Below are 19020 nucleotides of genomic sequence, written 5' to 3' on the forward strand. Positions count from 1 at the left end.
AACAAGTTCTCCACGTGCCTTTATTGCAGTGGGGACAGCAGGTAGCCACACCTCCACCCACGGCACCCACCCACCCAGGACCATGCAGGGGGCACCCAGCAGCCAAGCCCCCATCCCACACCCCCTGTCCCCAGCTGTGCTGGAGGGAGTGAGAAGCAGCAGGTGACAGCCCCCAGTGCCCTCTCCATGGCAGCATCCTGGCTTCAGGAGCATGGACCACCTCCCAGCAGGGTGTCCTGGGAGTGACCCCACAGCCCCCTGTCACAGCCACTGCAGGGAGAAGCCCTGGCTCAGGCTCATGCCAAGGTCACTCACGTTGAGAACCTGTGGGGGGAAAAGAGACATTTTGGGGTACAGCCTTGACAGAAGAATGCTAAAGCCTGGCATGGCAGGAGAGCCACAGAGAGTCCTCATCCCCTCGTTGGTCACACTGTGACCCTGGAGGAGGAGGGGTGGAGACCCTCAGGATGGGGACCCCCACCCAGCTAAGGACACTGAAATGGGGCCATACCTGGCTGTCCAGGTAGGAAAAGGGCTTCTCCTGGCCATTCAGGAGGACCTTGCTGGGCGGCTTCTGCACCCCAAAGATGCTCAGTGTGCCAACGGTGACCTTGGTGGCCTCAGTGCTGGCATGGAGGACGGTGGAGGTGAAGATGTTCTGTAGGAGGGGACAGCTTGAGCTCAAGGTGACCAGGTACCATGGGACCCCCACACCTGCCCTCCCCACCACATCCCACCTGTGTGACATTGAACACCACGTAGGAGTAGTTGCCCTTCTCGAAGGTGTCCAGGCTCTCGCCATCATCCCAGAAAAGGTCACCCCAGGCAGTGGCATGTGAGGACAAGGCCACGATGAGACGCAGGGGGTTCCCTCGGGTGGCCTCTGTGGTGGTTCCTGGTTTCTGGGTTCAAAGACATGGGTTCTGTAGGGCCATGAGCACTGGGTGCAGGAGTTGAGGTGCTGGGGGACACACACACTGTGGACAGCAGCCAGGGAGGTGATGGGTGGGCACTCACCTGGGTGGGCAGGATGGAACCTTCCCGGATGTGCAGGTTGAGGTGCTCCAGAGGGGCTGACATCTTCAACATCTCCCCACTGCTGTTCACTGAGGAGCCCTGGGCAGGGAGTGAGAGACATGGGTGTGAGGGACCAGGGCTCAGGCAGGGGTCTGCAGGGCAGCCATCCCCAACTCTTCCTCCATTAGGGCTCAGCCAGGGCTTCCCACCCACAGCCCAAGAGGGTCGAGCAGGGATCACCCAGCCCCTGGCAAATGCTGTGATGCTCCTCACCGTGTAGAAGTCGTACCACGTGCCTTGGGGGACATAACCTGTGACTGAGTCCACCCCAGGCTCCAGCACTGGGGTTACCAGCAGGCTCTGGCCCCACAGGAACTGCCTGTCCAGCTCCCATGTGGCCTTATCCTGAGGGAACCTGCAGCAGGATGGAGACACCGCTGGATCTCCCTGGTTCAGCCCAGCATCTCCCCACTCCCAGTGGGGATGGCCTTACTCAAAGAACAAGGGCCGGGCCACGGTGTCCCCCTGCAGGTGGGCACGGTGGAAAAGGGTGTAGAGGAAGGGCAGGAGGGAATAGCGGGTCAGCAGCACGTCCTTCATGGCTGTCCTGGCTGCGGGGCTGAACGCTGTTGGGTCCTGGGCCTGGGGGGGACACGGGCAGTCAGCAGCTGTACCACCTCCTGCATCCTGCATCCCACATCCCATATCCAGCATCCCCCATTCCACATCCCATATCCTGCATCCCACATCCCATACCCAGCATCCCACATCCCATATCCTGCATCCCACATCCCATACCCAGCATCCCATATCCCATATCCTGCATCCCACATCCCATATTCTGCATCCCCCATCCACATCCCACATCCTGACTCCCACATCCCACCTCCTGCATCCCCCATTCCACATCCCACCTCTTGCATCCCACATCCCATATCCAGCATCCCACATCCCGTATCCTGCATTCCACATCCCATATCCCATATCCCCCATTCCATATCCCATATCCCCCATTCCACCTCCTGCATTCCCCATTCTACATCCCATATCCTACATCCCCAGTTCCACATCCCATATCCTACATCCCCAGTTCCATATCCCATATCCTGCATCCCCCATTCCACATCCTATATCCTGTATCCCCCATCCTACATCCCATATCCTGCATCCCATATCCTGCATCCCCCATCCCACCTCCTGCATCCCACATCCCATATCCTGCATCCCACATCCCAGCCCTAGGATGCCTCCCCCTGCCCTGGACCTTCTCGTTCTGGGTGTTGTGGTTGCGGGAGAAGGGGTAGAAGGCGCCGAGCTGCATCCAGCGTGTGCACAGCTCCTCCGAGGTGCTGCCCGAGAAGCCGCAGATGTCTGCCCCGACCAGAGGGATGCCAAAGAGGCTGAAGCTCAGCAGCCCTGGGGGCAGGGACAGTCAGCAGGGCACAGTTTCAAAGACACCTCAAACAAGGAAAGTGGTGTTAGGGCTCTGTGGCACCCACCTGGGATGGAGTAACGCATGTCCTTCCACTGGCTGCGGTTGTCACCCAGCCAGTGCCCCGAGTAGCGGCCCTGGCTGGGGAAGGTGGAGCGGGAGATGAGGAAGGGGCGCTTCCCCCGGAGCTGGATCAAGGCGCTGGAAAACAACAGCACAGCTGGGGGCAGAGGGTAAGAGCAACCACCAGGGTTTGCCTTGTCCCACAACAGTTGAGGGAAATTCCAGCCCGCTGGCAGAGGGGTGGAGAGTCAGTCTGAGCAGTATGGAAAAGGCTTCCAGCAGGACCAGCCTCATTCACCCATTCCTTTCAGAGCAGTGCCAGCTCCCCTCTTCTCCTGGGTTATTCCCATCCCAGAGGCAGTGAACAGTCAGAGCTTCTCCACTTCAGATCACACTCAAGTCCCCATCCTTTTCCTGCTCAGCTCTGAAAAGGATTTGTCCCAGCCCATCCCCAGGCCGTCAGGAGGTGGGATGCTCAGGTACCTTGCTGTGGCTTTGGCTTCCATCAGCCCATAGAGGTTGTGGAGGTTGTAGTGCACGGAGACTTTCTGCTTTGCTGAGGCACACACAGTCTTTGCAGAGAGGGAATCGCCCAGCACGGCTGCCAGGACACAGAGCCCAGTTGGACCCAGCTGGGGTGCAGGGGACATGGACCCCCACACTTGCTGGCTCTGGGTCAGCCCTCCCACAGCCAGCTGTCACTGCCAACCAGTGCCAAAAGCTCATGCAAATGGACCCATCCTGCACCCTGACGTGGCCCTAACAAGTGTGCATGGCTTAGACATGGATACCGGCACATGAAGGAAGGGATGGAGGCATTCATAAATGTCTCTTAGAAATGGTTTTCCTCCACCACACTCAGCTGGCAGCCATCTCAAAGCACACAGTACCTATGAGCATAGCCTTGTATCTCATCTCCCTCCTCACCTGGAGTGTAGGGTGGGTTGTCCAACTCTCCTGGGGGGCACCCATGTTCAGACCCATCCATGAAGTTGGATGGCTCATTCATGTCCTAAGCAAAGAAAATTGTGCTGCAATTTCAGGTGTGTGTTTTTGGGATTAGTGGCAGACACAAAAAAGTTGCATTTGAGGGATAGTCCTGCCAGGACACACACCAGGCATGAGCTGAGCTGCTGGCAGGGAGCAACCCACGGGCAAGGAGGGACTTACAATCCAGAGGCCATCAAAGGGCACATGGGCATGGAAGTGCTGCAGGTTCTCCAGCCACCACTGGTGTGTGTCTGGGTTGGAGAAGTCTGCAAAGGCAGTGAAACCAGGCCAGACCTGTGGAGACACCACAAATCCATGGGTTCAGCAAGCAGGTGATTTGTGGGGAGCCACGATGAGGAACAGGGTACCACAGCACGCCAGGGATTTCAACTGGGGGTGAAACAGGAAATGAGATAGAAGATAAACCCAACCAAAGCTTTGAGTCCTGGGGGCTACACACACACAGAGCATCCCTTCTACTCCATGGTACCAGGAGTACCAGGTGCTGAGGAGTCCCCACAGGCCGTGGGCAGTGGCAGCTGATGGAGCCCTCACTTGCACAAGGCCTGATACCACCTCACCAAGAACATGTCAGGGAAAAGCCATTATTTCTGTGCTTTGCCTCATTCCAGGAATTTTAGCCAATTCATTTTCCCCCATGTTTTCAGGCTACATCAAAAGCTCCCTCCTTGGAGAGAGCAAGAGAGAGCAGGTGGGAGAAAGCAGCCAGAGGGGTCAAAGTGGGAGGGAAGAGCTGCAGAGCAGGTCTCGAGGCACACTGCTCATCACAGACAACCTCCCCTCACCCCAGAAACAGGAAGGGAGAGAAATCAGATGATCAGCCTGAGGCAGCACTGCTGACTCTGGTAAGCTCATATGACTTCCACAGGCTCCTCTGCTGAGCAAGGGCTGGTCCCTGGGCTGGTGAAGACACCAGGAGGGGACAAGAGCTGAGCCAGGCTCTGGCAATTACCCCAGAGAAGTCCCTTGGCCACTTGGCTTTCCCTCTGTTGTGCTGAAATCCCAACGCTGGTGTTGCACAACCCTTTGGGCTGGGATTTGCCCCGGAGCTCCTCACCTGCCCGATGAGTGGCTGCCCCTGGGTGGTGTTGAGGAACAAGCCTCGTCTCAAGCCTTCATCAAAAGGCCAGTAGGAGCCATTGGGGCTGGTGCTGCTGATGCCAGGATCCTGGGGATGGAGCAGAGGGTTAGTGCCACCCCAGGCAGCCCATGGCTCCTTCCCATGGCCAGACCAGTGTGATTCACAGAGGAGAACCCAGGCAGGGTCAGCCAGAGCCCACACACGGCGGCTGTTTCCCCCCAAGGGGAAGAGAAACTTGTGTTCAACACTTCCAGGCATGTTTTATAAAATGCCACTTCTGCAAGTCCCCAGGACCCGTTATGGTGTTTTGGGGAGTGGGGGACAAATACAAGAACTCTTGTTCTTATGCAGGAAATGTCAGGTCATGGGCAGGGCTACTACAGAGAGTTCATTGAGGAGGAAATCCAGCTTCCTCCTGCAAGGACCTGCTGGTCCCCACTGCCTCCAGCAAGCACAACCCGTGCCCCCATTCCTTGCAGAGGGAAGAAGGGACATCACAACCAGGTCACAAGATCCCAGCACTTGTGGGGATGTGAGAGCACCTAAGCTGAGCACCCACAAGTTAAACTGCCTGACCCACAGCTCCTCCATTCCTACTCTCCCAGAGGTCAGGGCCATCCTTGCACCCACAGGAGAACAGCACAAGAACCTGGCTGTGTCTCCAAGGTCCCTGCATTAGGGGGATTTCCAGTCATAGTTTACAGTGCCTGACCAGCACTGGGAATTGGCCTCCTACTAAAATTCCCAGAGCCAGGATTGTCCAGCTGGGACCAGGAGCATCCCTTATGCCCTTGTCTGACATCCCTGCAGCAAAGACAGCACGGTGGGAGAGGAGGGGGAATACCAAGATCATAACGTAGCGCTGCTTGTGTTTGTGGAGGTCTTCCACCAGGGAGGGAAGGGAGGAAAACTTCTGGGAATCCAAGGTGAAGTCCCGGTAGCCATCCATGTAATCAATGTCATTCCACTGCCCATCCTGCAGGAAAGAGGCTCAGGAATGGGTGATGGGGCACAGGAATGGGTGATGGGGCACTCCCTGCCCCACAGGCTGGGGTTACCTGGGGGATCTGGTAGTTCCTCATGGCTCTCACAGTCTGCCAGGTCCCGTTGCTGGATCCGTAGCCCCAGCGGCAGAGGTGGAAGCCAAGGGCCCACATGGGGGGCATGGCTGGGAACCCTGCAGTGGGACAGTGGGAGCATGGATGGGGATTCCCAAGATGACAGCAGCACCTCAAAAGCATGGGAAGGTAAGGGCACAGGAAGGTGATCACTGACCACAGTGTGCTGGAAGGCCTGGGGATAGGATGGCTGAGGGATGCTGATCCCTCTCCAGCTGAGAGGGTTGGGGATGGTGGTGAGGCTGGGGTGAAACAGGGATGTGGGCATGAAGGAGGTGCCTGCAGAGAGCTGTGTTGAGGTGTGGGCACTTACCTATCACCTGCTGGTACTGCTGGATGACCATGCTGGGATCAGGCCCCAGGAAGATGTAAAAATCCAGCACCCCTCCAATGGTCCTCCAGGTCAGGCCTGGAGCAGGCTGCAGAGCCACCTCTTTGAGGGGCAACACAGAAAGAGAAACAGAAGAGAAAAATGTAGTGACAATTGGGGAGCAGCCCCCAGACTTTAGCCCCTATGATGGGGCCCAGGCAGCACCACAGGCAGCGCTCAGGGGAACAGAGAAATCCCTGTCTTGCACTCAGCAGATGCTAAATGGGTGTCTGGAAGCTTAAATCATCACAGCCCAGAGAGATCATGGGTTTATGCTATCTTGAAAATCTGCTCTTTAATCTCAAATCTGTGCCAGCTTCTGGACCAAGACTAAGCACTTCAGTGCAACGTTTTCCTTCATGTGCTCCCCTGAAATCCCCTCCTAAGTGAATTGAGAGCTGGTTTTACAAGCAAGCAGGTGGGAGCCAGGCTTTTCCTGGGAAGGGCTCCTCACATGGAACAACCTTTTCACCTCAGCTCAGGTGGCTGCATCTGACAGGAGCTCCTGCTCAGCAGCATCAGAGCAGCAGAGCAGAGCACAGCTGGAGCTGCCAGAGCCCTGGGGTGAGCAGCATCATCCCAGCTGGCTGCAAGAGGCAGCTGCAGGAGGGACGGGTGGTCCTGGTGCTGCCCCTGGCAGGGCAGGAGCTGCTGCGTTATCAGCTGGCACACAGGGGCAGATCCCACGGCCACAGCTGGCAGCACAGCTGGGAACAGTGAGGGGGACAGATGGCACCCCTGGCTGTGCCCCAGCCGTGCCCAGTGCTGGAGCAGGGGAATGGGCATGGAGCTGCATGCAGGGGACCTGCCTTGCTGATGGCAGCTGGGCGTGTGGTTAAACTGCTCGGCAGTTGCTAAAGAGCCTCGCCGTAGCCAGGAAACAGATGGCTGCTCTCAATAACGGAGCCATCAAACCACATCTTTCCTTTTCATGCCTTCCCCTCACCCCAAGGTCCCAAACTGGCCACTCCAGCAGCTCCCATCTGTCCCGATCTGCCACTCCTCCACCATGGACAAGCTGGCCTGGGGTCCCCTGGACACCTACCCATGGCGTTGCTGTTGAGCAGGAAAACACCGTGAGCATTTCCACCCTCCTCCATCAGCAGGTAGAAGGGGTGGGCACCATACAGGTTGAATGATTCCTGCAAGGAAAGGTGCCCAGTAAGACAGCAAAGAGGGCAAAGCAGGAGAGCCCCACGTCACTGAAGGTGAATAAATAACCCTGAGCTGTATATGCTGTCACCACCTCACCAGGCATCTGTCACTCTAGAGCATAAGGCAAGAAATGAGCATAGGTTTGGAGCTTAAGGCCGTGGGAGGCTGCTTCTTCCTCCAGCTCAGGGGCTGCTACTGAGCTGGGTGGGTGAGGGGGAAGCCTCCAGCCTCACCACAACACATTGCACGAGGAGCAGGGTGGAGCGGAAACACCCAGCGCCCTTGGAGTGCCAAGAGCATTTTGCAATTGCTCTGAAATCCTCCCTGGCACATACCTGCTCATCAGCCTCTCCCAGTGCTGCTGCCCACCCCTGCCATGCTTTCCCAGGCCCAGGAGAGTGGCACTCCTGCCCTCACCCCCTGCACCCCTTGGGGACAGGGCAGATGTACCGTGGGAGAGACATCACGGGCCCACAGTGTGAGGGTGTTCCAGTCCAGGCTGTGCACGAGGCTGTCACGGTGCTCCCCCAGCCCATAGAGGAATCTGGATGGCAGTGATGTGGATATCTGGAGAAACTGGTCAGCAAAGATCAGGGGGGCCACGGTGGTGTTTAGCCTGCCAGGGTGACACCAAGAAAGAGAGAGGGTCAAGAGAGGGTTCTGGGATGCATTAGGATCCATTTGCTCATCAATAATTGATCTCTTCCCTCTCAAAGCATCTCAAGGGGCAGTCTAACAGCACATCCCACCCTGCATCCAGCCCCCAACACCCTGGCCCAGGAGCAAATTCAGGTCTGGCTGGACACAAGGCATAGCCCAAGCCAGCCCAGCACAGCACAACCTTCCCTTTGACACCAGAAGTTTCCACCCAGGTTAATTTTAATCACTGAGGTGTATGGCCATGGAGTTTCTCAGCCTGCTGTCACTGATAAACAGCTCCCAAGTACAGAATGGACCACAGCCACTAGCATATGGGAAAGAAGAGGAATGGATGGGATCCCCAAACACACCCAGACCAGACATTGTCCAGCTGGTGGTGCCTACCACCAACTTAGTGTGGGCAAAGCTGTGGAGGTGACAGAAGATGTACAGCAAAGTCACCCACAGTCCTTTTCCACAAAAAGCCTGGAGCTGTGGGTGTTCCTACAGCTTGGACAGCCAGGGAAACCCAAAAGCAGGGAGAGGCCAAAGCCACAACTGTTCTCTGACATTATTCCTGAGCCACCAGATCATTTATTGGTGATGTGCTGGGATCTACACAATGTTTGCCTTCTGTAGCACCCTGGGAGGAATCAGAGCACTGGGAAGTTTTTGGAGAGATGCTGATCCCATACAGGTCTGCCATGGCCAGAGCAAGCACATGGCCAGCCCCTGGGGCCAGGAAGCCACCTGCTGCCACATCCCCATGTCAGCACTGCTCAAAAGATGCAAGACAAAGAGTTTGGAAAACTCACAGCATGGGCTTTCCTAATGGAAAACCTCTAGGAAACATGCTGGAGCCTGCCTAAGGTGGAAAAAGCTTCTCTCCACTGGCACAGTGTGAGCATGAGATGGGTTCTTACAGCACTGTCCCTGTTGCCTTGCGCTGCAGCAGCACCCCAAAGGGGTCCCAGGAGAAGTTCAAACTGTAGATGGGGTTTTCTGCTCTCTTCATCACCCGGGGAACATCAAGGGGAACCTCATAGCGTGGGTTGGCTGCATCTGTTATCTGCAAAAGGGAGAAAAAGGGCTTTAAAGACCAGCTAAGCGAGAGGGCAAAGTGCTGGAGATGCTCGCTGGCCCCACAAAGCCATGCCTGGAGCACAGCAGATTCCAGACTTGATCCAAGCAAGGGATGGTCCCCTACAGGATGCAGGTGCAAGGGTCAGGAGCACAGTCACGGGCCCTTGAAGGCAGCCAGCAGGAAGCTCACCTTGATGTGCAGCCGTGTGTCTGTCTCAAACTCCACATCCAGCCTCAGCTTCTGGATGTCCCGGGGGTAATAGGCCTTCTCCCTCCGCACCAGCAGCCCCACCATGCCCAGCGCCGTGTGGTTGAGGCTCTCCAGGGTGTAGCTGGGGAAGTCAGGGGGATAGAAGCACCAGGGCACGCCCTGCTTGCCCTCTGCCAGGGGAGGACTCTGGATGAAGCAGCAGCCTCGGCTTTCGCAGAGCTCCTGGGTCACCACCACGCGCCGCTCCGGGTAGCAGTCAAAGCGATGGCTCTCGGGGACCACCAGGCATTTTGGGGGTGCCGTGGGTCCCAGCCAGCCCCCCGACACTTGCCGCAACACCCAGACGGTGATGGTGCTCAGCAGAACAGCGGCCACCAGCAGCCCACTGCCCACCCACCACGGGGCCAGCTTCCCGTGGCTGGAGGGCACCGGGGCTGCCCCCTCCTCTTCCAGCCGGCATGCTGCTGGCTGGGCTGCTGTCAGCTTCTGGTACGACTTCATTGTCCTGCTGCTGGATGGAAGGGGTGAAAGAGACAGACGGGGAGAGCTTGCCCAGGCCTCAAGGACAGCTTCTCCCTCTCCTGATGCCTGTGGTTTGGGCAGAGCCTGCTCCCTCAGCACCCTGCAGCATCACATCTGTGCCTTCAGCCAAGATGCACCTGGAAAATTCAACAAAAGGAAGGCTTGGCCAAGGTCAGGTGGTCCTCACCCTGCTAGGTGTGGGGAGACACTGACACCCAACTGCCCACCAATCCCAAGGGTGAAAGTGTGCCTGCTGCTCTCTGTGAAGAGGCCAAAGCACCATTCGCTTTTGGGAGGTGGCAGAGTGCCCCTCAAGGAGATCTGAATTAATGGGCTGCAGTGTTTCTGGAAGGTGCAAGCAAAACCGAGCTTGTTCTTCCAGTGGGAACAGAGCTGTGATGCTGAGAGCTGCAGCTCCGAGGTAAGAAACATTCTCTGCTCCGAGCATACTCTTCGAGCATCCTCTGTCATCACCGTCCAAAGCCCTGACTCAGAGGTTTTAGACCCGAGGAGAGCTGAGCAAGGGATGTCTGGGAATATGCCGTTAGTCCTTGCTTTCCGCTGATAAATGCTGATCCTGACAACCTCTCGGGCAAACAACTCCCGGATCCTAAGCAAAGGAGACCCCCATGCTCTAGTTAAGTTTGCAGGGAGTAATCTCAGCATAAGAAAGAGACATAACTTTCTTGTCTCCATCTCACTCTCACTCAGACCCTGCTCCCCTCACCCTCCTCCCTGCACAGGCTCAGAAAACTGCTCCATCCCCCACAAACACATTTTGTCCCCATCCCTCTCCCAGCTCGGGCCACCACCACGGCTCAACCCTCCGGGGCCCGGCCGCGAACCTCCCCGAGCGGCAGCACCTCCGCCTTATGCGCCCGCCCGCCGCTTCCCCCGGCACGGCCGCTCCCGAGCCCCGGGGCCCTCTGCCCGCCACGGCCACACGCACCGGGGCAGTGCCCGGGGGGGCACACGGCCGGGGAGGGACACACACCCGGAGGGACACACAGCCCGAGGGACACACGAACGGGGACGGACACACGGCCGGGGCGTCCCCGGGCAGCGGCGCGCCCCGGGAGCCCCTGCCCGTCTGCGGGCCCCGCTCCGGCCGTGCCGGCGCTTACATACACGGGTCTCCTCTTGACATTGTGGCTGCGGGCAGCAGGCAGGGCAGCGGGCAGGGCACGGGCAGCGCTCCCGGCGCTGCGGCTCCGCCGGCCCCGCCGTAAACACCCGACGAGCTCGGCCGGCTCCTACCGCGCCTCTCTAGTAGCAGCGCATCCCCACACGCCCCTCCTCCGCTCGCTCTTCCGCCTTGGGTGCTGTTTTAATATTATTTTTAATATTTGTGTCTAGAGTGTGGGAGAGCAGCGGGTTTTTTAGGTTTTTCCACAGTTGATGCATGCAGGGTTTCAAAACCCAAAGAAAGAACACCTCTGTTTAGGTGTTCTAAACCTTTGTTTAGGTGACTAATCCTCTGTGCCCCCTTATAGAGTGAGAGCACTTTATCCCTGCTCAGTGGCTTCAGGGAATCGTGATGCTGGGTGTGTTTTGGGCCAGACTCACAAAACCCCACACCTCCCAGAATCTTTCTCCATCCAAGTTTTCACCAGAGGTCCATGCACTCCTCTTCATTTGCTTAACAAGTGTGTGTGCTGCACAGGCTTTCCCACTTTTCAAAAGACCAGAAAGCTCCTCCTGTTTACTATTGAAGGCCACTGCTGTCTAAAGTTCAGCAGCGAATGAAAACAGACCTTTGGAGCAGAGGCACCTTCCCCAGGGAATGAAAATGAAAAGTAACCTGTTGTGAACAGGGCAATTCATCCAGAAACAGAATTTCAGGTGACACAGCCGCTCCCCTCCTGCTATATGTGATCTGTCAAACCCCATGGTAAATACCTCAATTCTGGTGAGCCCCATGTGCGGGGCTGTCACCACAGAGGGTGAAACCCCCGTCCAGGATGTAGCCAGGCCGTCTCTCCTGGTGGTCCTCCATAAGGACCACTGTCTCATGGATGTCTCAGGGATAAGCCCTGGATGATTTAGGATGGCTCTGACCACTCTTGGTTATCATCACTCAGAGTACAAGGAGCAAGTGCCTGTGCTGAGGAAGGCTCTCACACCTAGCATCCCTTCTCCTTGCTTGTCTAGGATCTCTGAGCCACTAGAACCTTCCTGGATGGAAAGGAGATCTGGAGACAAACCTCAGAGGAGGTTTGTCAGTGGAGACCACAATTTTGGCTGAAATCTGCCCTCCAAGCCTTAGCTCACCCTGTCCCAGCACCCAGTGCAGGATTTCAACCAGTGCCTGCAAATCTGGGAGAGGTGAAGGCCAAAGCTGCTGCAGCTACACTGGACAGCAGCTTCGTGCCACCCATCACCTGGGAGCTTTAGCCAACCTCATTAGCCCAGTTCCAATGATAAATAGGGATTTCTTAACATCAGGGAGGTGCATTCACTAAACCTTGCTCTGGCTGCCCAGACCCATGGGGCTGTGCCAGGTATGAGGCTCCCTGTGTTTTGCAGCTTGTGTTGTTCAAAGGGAGCAGGGAGAGATGGGATCTTACTCACAGCCTCAGTTGTGGCCCTTAGAGCTGCTCCAGTATTTGGCCCCAAGGCTGGAAAGCACAAACTGCATGGGGCTGACACAGACTGTCCAACATTGTTATGGACACAAAGAAATCAAAACAAGTCCAGCTGAGATGGAGACAGTTTGGTTTAGTCAATTGCCTGTGTTATTACATTTTTTGATGCATTATCATCATTGTTGGATGCCCCCAGGGTCCAAAATGCTGTTCACACCATTAGGGTTGGGGTGCTGTGTTTAGCAGCTCACACAACTGCACGAGGAAAGTGCAAAGATTGGGTTCAGGATCCAGCCCTTGGCAGGATTTGGCCCTGCTGCAGTGCTCAGGGGGCTGCAGGACAGGCAGTCCAAAGGCTGGTCCACAGCTAGTGGAGGGCAAGGCTGGTCAGTGGCCACCTCAAGGAGCCCGGGGAAAAAATGAGTCCTCTCAAGAGCATTGGGATGCCCCAGACACCTTTCTCCACCATCATTTGCCCAGCTGGTTTTGCCCCTGGGTCAGGGTAACTCCTGGTATCCATCCAGACTGGAGAATAAAAGGATAAAGAGCAGCCCTTCCAAGGATTTGGGGGTGCTGGTGGATGAGAGGCTGGATATGAGCCAACAAAGCGCTCGCAGCTTAGAAAGCCAGCCTTGTCCTGGGCTGCACCAAAAGCAGAGGAGCCAGCAGGTCAAGGGAAGTGATTCTATCCCTCTGCTGTGCTCTGTGAGACCCCACCTGCAGTGCTGTGCCCAGCTCTGGGGTCCTCAGCACAGGAAGGACATGGAGCTGTTGGAGAGAGTCCAGAGGAGGCAACCAAATTGATTAGAGAGATGGAACACCTCTCCAGTGAGGAAAGGAGAGAAGTGGGATTGCTCAGCCTGGACAAGAGAAGGCTTCAGGGAGATCTTATTGCCATCTTTGTCTGAAGGGAGCCTGCAAGAAAGCTAAAGAGGAACTGTTGTCCGGAGCATGTGGTGGCAGGACAAGGGGTAATGGTTTAAAACTGACAAAGAGCAGGTTTAGTTTAGACATCAGGAAGAAATTTTTTCCATGAGGATGGAGAGGCACTGGCACAGGTTGCACAGAAAAGTTGTGGATGCCACATCCCTGGAGGTGTTAAAAGCCAATTGAGGTAGGGTTTGGAACAGCCTCGTCTAGTGGAAGGTGTCCCTGCCTTCGGGCGGGCTGAAGACGCGATGAGCTTTAAAGTCCCTCCCTAACCAACCATTCTATGATTCCATAAAACGCACCCGTGTGTGAGCGCGCAAAACCCCCGGCCACGCTGCGCCCCCGCCATCGGGACTGATCCGGCTGGTCGGGAGCTGCCGGAGAGGGGTGAGCCCCGCAGCGGGGCGGGGGGCACGGGGCGTGGTGATGAGGAGACGCGGATGAGGATGGGCATGAAGGGGGCATAACAGAGGAATCAGGACCAGGGTGAGGATGGAGATGAAGGAGGGATGGGGACCAGGATGAGAACAAGGATGGGGAGGAAGATGGAGACGAAGGAGGGATGGGGACGGGGATGGGGATGAAGGGGGGCCACTACGTGCCGGCAGCAGCGGCGCCCCGCCCGTCCCGCGCCCTTGCCCATGAATGAACGGCGCGGGCGGTCCCGGGGTGACGCGGCGGGCGGGCCGGGCCGGGCGGTGACGCGCGCGGTGACGCGCCATGCCGGAAGCGGCGGGGGCGCTGGTTGGTCGGCGGCGCGGCGGGGGGGAGGCGGCCGCCCCGCGCTTGTTGTTGTCCGCGGGACTCGCTGGCAGGGAGGGAGGAGGGAGCCGCGCAGCGCCCCCGCCGCCGCCCCCGCTGCCCCGCCACCCCCGCCGCCGCCCCCGCCACGGGGCGCTCCCGCCGGCACGCAGGTGAGGAGCCGCCCGGGCGCGGCGCGGAGGGGGCGGGGGCGGGGGGCTGGGTCGGAGCCGGCAAGGGGGGGTGGCCGCGCGTTGCCGCTCGATGGCGGGGGAAGGGGCGGCTCGGCCCGGCTCCGGCCCGGCTCCCGCTCGGTCCGGTCGGCTCCGGTTGGGCGCGGGCGGGCGGGGCGGCGGAGGTAAAAGTGCTGAGTCACCACCGCGCCGGGCACGTGGTGCCGCCGCCCCTCGCACCGGGCCGGGCCGGGCCGGGCGCGCACGTGGGGCCCGGCGGGGGGCTCGGGGCGGGCGGCGGCGGCCCCGCCGGGCGGGAGCGGGAGGGGGCTCGGGCAGCGCCGCCCGCCCCCGCCGAGCGGCCCCCGAAGCCCCCGCGGGGCGGAGGCGCGACGGCCCCGCCGTCACAGCTTCCCTGTCACCTCGCACCAGCGGTGCGGAGCCGGCACCGCTGAACCCTCGTGGGATGGGGCTGGCAGCGCCCCCGCACCCTCGGGGACACGGGGCTGGGGGGGTCCCTTGGGTGTTCGCCGGGGTGATGCTTTCCCTGTCTCTTGTTGTTATTTTTCTTCCCCCCGAGGATGAGCGCGCTGCCTGCCTCTGCCTTTGAATGGCTCTTAAAATACATGTGAGGAAACCTGTTGTGACGCCGCGCGCTCCGCCGACTAAAAATAGCAGCTTTTGTAGTACGGAGGGAGCCGGGGCGCAGCCGGGGCCGGGCAGCGTGGCCGCGGCGTGCGGCGCTGGCCGGGCGTGGTGGCGGCTTCGTGATCCGCTGTCCGCCCCGCGTTATCGGGCAGGAGCAGCCGCCGCCACCGGGAAATGCCAGGCGGGCGCGTCGGGTGGGCTGGGGGGTCGTCCTGCAGCGGGTGGGGGTTTATCTCTGCTGAGCACAGCTGCTGGTCGGGTGGAAAGAGGGAGAGGTGAGTGCTGTGTTCGGGCTGGTCCCGGAGCCTGTGGGGAGGGAGGGATGCGTGTGCATGGGGCCGCCCTGCAAGCGGGGTGCTCTGCGGCCGCCCAGCGCTGGCCGTGGGAGGAAAGGGGACGGTGACATTCCGGGAGCGGGCAGTGCCGCGTGACTGTCTGGTGGGTGCGGGACGGTTCGGGGATTTAATCAGAACTGAGGAGGTGGGTGGGGGGAACCTCTTCAGCCTCCCCGTGACGGCAGCGGCACAAGGTGGGGAAACATCCAGGCCACGAGCGACGGGAACTGAGATCTCCAAACTCTCACAGTGTGTCAGGGTCTGTTTCCTTCCTCCTCTTCCTCGGGCTGAGAGCCCGCTCCCCTCCCTCGTGGGTTTCTCCGTGGAGGATTTATTTTACAGATTCTGCTGAAAGCAGGCCATGAGGTCTCAAATTAGGAACGAGCCCCCTTTGGGCAAAGTTGTTACAGAAAAGGGAAAGGCCTCCATTTTCGCTTTCACCTGGCCGCCCCCTCCTTTGCCAGCGTGCCTAAAGCTAAGCCGGGACTGCGGAAGGTGGAGGGAGCCAGTGAGAGAGCAAAGTGTTTCCCTGAAAAGCTGCACGCCTTTTTCTTGCACTTTCAGTTTTTGTGAGCCCTGTGGCAGACGCAGCCCAGCGCCCCAGCCCAGCGCCTGGTGCCGTCGGGGTTCTAGCAGCGAATGAGTTTACCTGGTGGCTTTTTCTCACTGATGAGAGCAGCGTGCGTCCCTCCGCTCTTTCCCCCCTCTCCTTCCGTGTGTGTCCGTGGTGCTGCCTGCCGAGAGCCCTTCCCCAAGGCTTCAGTCACTTCCTCGGGCTGATGGACGCCGCGGCTGCCCAATGGCAGGCAGGGCTGCGCGGCCCCGAGTTAACTCTGCTCCCGCCCGGCCGGGCTGCCGGACCTGCGGCTGCCCAGGGTTTCCATGCACTTGCCGCAAGGTTGGGCACACGGTGACTCTGGCCCGTCAGGACACCCTGCCCGCTTCTGCACGCTCTGAGCTTGACAGGGCTTTGAGCCCTGTGAAGTGTTCCTGGCTGTATTACGCCAGCTTCTTGCCTTGCTTCACAACTGTTTCTGAACCAGAGGTAGAAATTTGTTGGGTTTTTTATTTTTTTTCCCCTGCTTGCCTGTCAAGGACAGCGTGCTTTGTCATGTTTTATGTCATTTCTGCGCCGTCGCCCGTCTCAGCAATCTGTTGCGGCGTGGAGTTCAGTACTGCTGTGTGCCTCCTGAAAGGGAAAAATACAGATCAGCTTGATACTCTCTGATTTCCATCAGTATTGGAAGATGATTAATGGCATGGAATGTGCTGCAGGACTTGGTATTGAAAATCTCTAGCTGTGTGAGATGTTTGGGAAGCGAAGAAAGGACAGCTGGGAGCGCTGGCCCCTGCGGCAGTCGGGGTTTGCGGGATAAGCTCGCTCGCTGATCATTTTTGTAAACATCCAGCTGTGAAATACTTGAGCAGTGCTAGCACTTTCAATTATCAGGAAGTTTCAGGCTCAGCACCCTGTAGAGATGAACAGGCAATTTCCACTTCTGTCTCAGCTATTGTTTGAGGCTATCTTCAAACTTGGGCAGAGACTCTTCCAAGCATGAAGCAAGCACAAGCGATGCAGTGCTCTGTGACCATCAGCACAAGGGCTGGGGGAAGGCAGTAATGAGAGCAATTACCCTGGCACTGTGCTCCTGAGTTGAGGGACAGGCTGCATAGTGGATCCCACTGCTTTGCGATATTGCAGGATGCCAAATAGCAGTGCTATATTCCATTATTAAAGTTAGTGAGGATCTCTGACTTGATGGCTGGCATTTGGGGTCAGGAGCAGCAAAGTTCGGAATCCCAGTTCTGCCCCAGAGTCTGGCTGTGCATCTGCAAGTTATTTGTTGCTTGGTGGCTCAGCTTGTCCGGCTGGGGAGCTGCATCTCTGGGCTGGTGATGCTGAGGTGTAATTCCAGTATATCTCTGTCACCGCGTTTTACAAGCACGTGATGGAAAAAGTGCTGTAAGCTTGTCAGTACCAGGGCTGGCTGTCACATACCTTTCCCCTTCAGTCTCCTCCTCCATGAAGTTTCAGAGGTGACACACAGACGTGCCCGCCTGGTGCTCTGTATCCCTGCTCCCTAACCACAGGCTCTTTGCAGCTTCTGACTAGGTTGTTTACCAAAGCACTGAAGACTGTCTGATCCATGTCCAGGCTTCCCCGGAGAGCGCCTCAGAGAGCTCTGTCCTGGCAGCTCTCAAATGTGCTCTGAAGGTTCCTGAATCTCCCCTTTGCTGCTGGATGCTGGTTCCGATCCATAAGGGAAATGGAAAGCTGGCCAGCTGGGCGAGGGCTGCGTGGAGCTCCTCTAGAACAGTAAACAGTGACTCACCCCCTCCTTGTGTCTTCTCTCTCTTCATGTCAAATATATTGCCTCGCATATGCTTCTCTACTCTCTGATTCACACCACCAGCCCGTCCCTCCCTGCTCTCATTACAAATGAGTGACAAGCGTCAGTCTGCCTTACAGGATGTGTGAAGGTTGTCAGAGCAGGAGAATGGCTTTTTGAGTGATGGGGAGAGGGATGGTGCTCTGCCTACCATGCTGCAATGTGCTGGAAATCCGTGTCGTGCCTGCGAGCGGCAGAGGCACGGCGATGAGGATTTAAGCATCTGTAGTTGCCTTCACCTGTCAGCTCAGATGTTACCCGGGGTAGGCACATCCGTTTGGCTGGCGCTCTGGAGCTGGGAACAACTTGAGGATAAACGAGAAATTTAAACAGCTGCCTAGGATTTAAATGGCTGCGTTTGGGAATGAGTAGAGTGTTCCCTGCGTAGCTGTCGGTGCCGAATTGAGACGTGATGGCAGAGATCCCTGCCACTGCTTGAACCTTGCGCTGTTTTTCTGCCCTCGGGAAGTCATCGCTGGCCTGGCGGAAGGTGAGGCTTGCATGTTTTCAGTTTGCTCTGTGTGTGTGAGGATGGAAGCTAAACACCAGCAGGGCTGTCTGCCAGGCACTCGTGTTGTGGCCAGGGTTGTCTTTCGGTGTAGAAAGACTTTTAAAATTCAAGTTCATCTGCAGTTGTTGGGTGTCGGCAGTGATTTTATAGTAATTCCTTAATGTGTAATGCGTTTGGAAAGCCCTGTAGCGTGGAAAGTCTGAAATCTCACTCTGGCATGTTTTCTTTCTTAATTGCAAGCCTTGTGTGGAAAGCTCTGTCCTACCTCTGCCTGAGTCAGGCTTTCTGCTGCCTTTCCCTTTCAAAGCAAAGGAACTGAGATCTCTAGATGCTCTAAGCTGAGACTGTCAGACTTAGGATGTCAGCTGGAGACTTCCAGGTTTTTGGGAGGATGCTGCAGGAGGCACAGGAGCTGTCTGAGAGAGGGAGAGGGCGTTGGCAAGGCTGTCAATGGGTAACTTTATTGCAGAATTACAAGGGCTCTTTATGTAACCCACAGTCAAAACACTTGCTGTAAATACGAGCGTGGAGCAGCTCTGGAAAAGCTTTTTCCCCTCACAGTTGGTGTAATACTACTTGCTGCTTTATTGATGTGGCATTCGGAATGTGTCGTACTGCTTACAGAGCAGGGATGTGGCGCGGTCCTTGTTCCAAAAAGCTGAGCTCCTAATTTTAGATGTGATGCAGCAAATGCAATTAAGGAAAGAAGGGCAGGAGTAGGGTAAAGACTAAAAGGGTTCTAATAATCAAATCGCAGGCAGGGTCCCAGAAGACCCCTGTGCAGCATGTTTAGGGAACGCTGCTGGGTATGACTTGTTTGCAGAGTGGTTTATGATTTCATTGCGGGGTTTTGCTTTGTAAGTAACAAATGTAAGGGAGATGACATGCTGATTTTTAGTGTCTTCTTGCTGGTAGCTGAATAGTCCCAAATAATCCTGATGGGAAGGATTTGGTAGATGAGATGAGGCCCAAGGCTCTGGAGGACTGCTGGTGAGGATTGCGAGT

General features: G+C 57.3%; 2 protein-coding genes across 8 annotated transcripts in view; one reads left to right on the forward strand and one right to left on the reverse strand.

Annotated features, from left to right (window-relative positions):
* Positions 1-15871, reverse strand: LOC135454170 (lysosomal alpha-glucosidase-like). Of its 4 annotated transcripts, none has more exons than XM_064726051.1 (20): positions 15764-15871; positions 9160-9839; positions 8810-8955; positions 7698-7863; positions 7138-7234; positions 6036-6155; positions 5663-5781; positions 5449-5580; positions 4581-4691; positions 3683-3796; positions 3440-3524; positions 2996-3113; positions 2517-2650; positions 2282-2433; positions 1511-1659; positions 1291-1432; positions 1018-1116; positions 738-902; positions 512-658; positions 1-324 (listed from the first exon to the last, which is right to left on the reverse strand). In XM_064726051.1, exons 2-20 carry the CDS (start codon positions 9679-9681, stop codon positions 262-264), a joined length of 2781 nt encoding a protein of 926 aa, XP_064582121.1. In that variant the 5' UTR covers positions 9682-9839; positions 15764-15871; the 3' UTR covers positions 1-261. The 4 variants fall into 4 exon arrangements, with proteins under 4 accessions (XP_064582121.1, XP_064582119.1, XP_064582122.1 ...); XM_064726049.1 differs by lacking the exon at positions 15764-15871 and adding an exon at positions 10831-10950; XM_064726052.1 differs by lacking the exon at positions 15764-15871 and adding an exon at positions 10831-10920 and having other exon boundaries at positions 9160-9688.
* The window catches only part of MAFK (MAF bZIP transcription factor K), a 14162-nt gene continuing 9149 nt past the window's right edge, over positions 14008-19020 (forward strand). The window contains exon 1 of one of the 4 annotated variants that reach the window (XM_064726059.1): positions 14008-14131. The gene's annotated coding sequence lies outside the window, so the exon portion shown is untranslated. Of the gene's footprint in view, positions 14132-14253; positions 14317-15035; positions 15055-16202; positions 17995-19020 lie in introns of those variants that run through there. The other 3 variants (XM_064726063.1, XM_064726064.1, XM_064726061.1) reach the window with 3 other exon arrangements.

This window comes from Zonotrichia leucophrys, chromosome 14, assembly GCF_028769735.1.
Source record: "Zonotrichia leucophrys gambelii isolate GWCS_2022_RI chromosome 14, RI_Zleu_2.0, whole genome shotgun sequence".
Lineage (NCBI taxonomy): Eukaryota > Metazoa > Chordata > Aves > Passeriformes > Passerellidae > Zonotrichia > Zonotrichia leucophrys.

Bases quoted from the DNA above. Each gene is read 5' to 3' on its own strand.
- LOC135454170 (XM_064726051.1), bottom strand. From the start codon at position 9,681: ATGAAGTCGTACCAGAAGCTGACAGCAGCCCAGCCAGCAGCATGCCGG. The intron at 5,581-5,662 runs GTAACCCCAGCC...TCTTTCCTGCAG, and splicing joins GGAACTACCAGATCCCCCAG to GATGGGCAGTGGAATGACAT. The intron at 903-1,017 runs GTGAGTGCCCAC...CTTTGAACCCAG, and splicing joins GTTCCATCCTGCCCACCCAG to AAACCAGGAACCACCACAGA.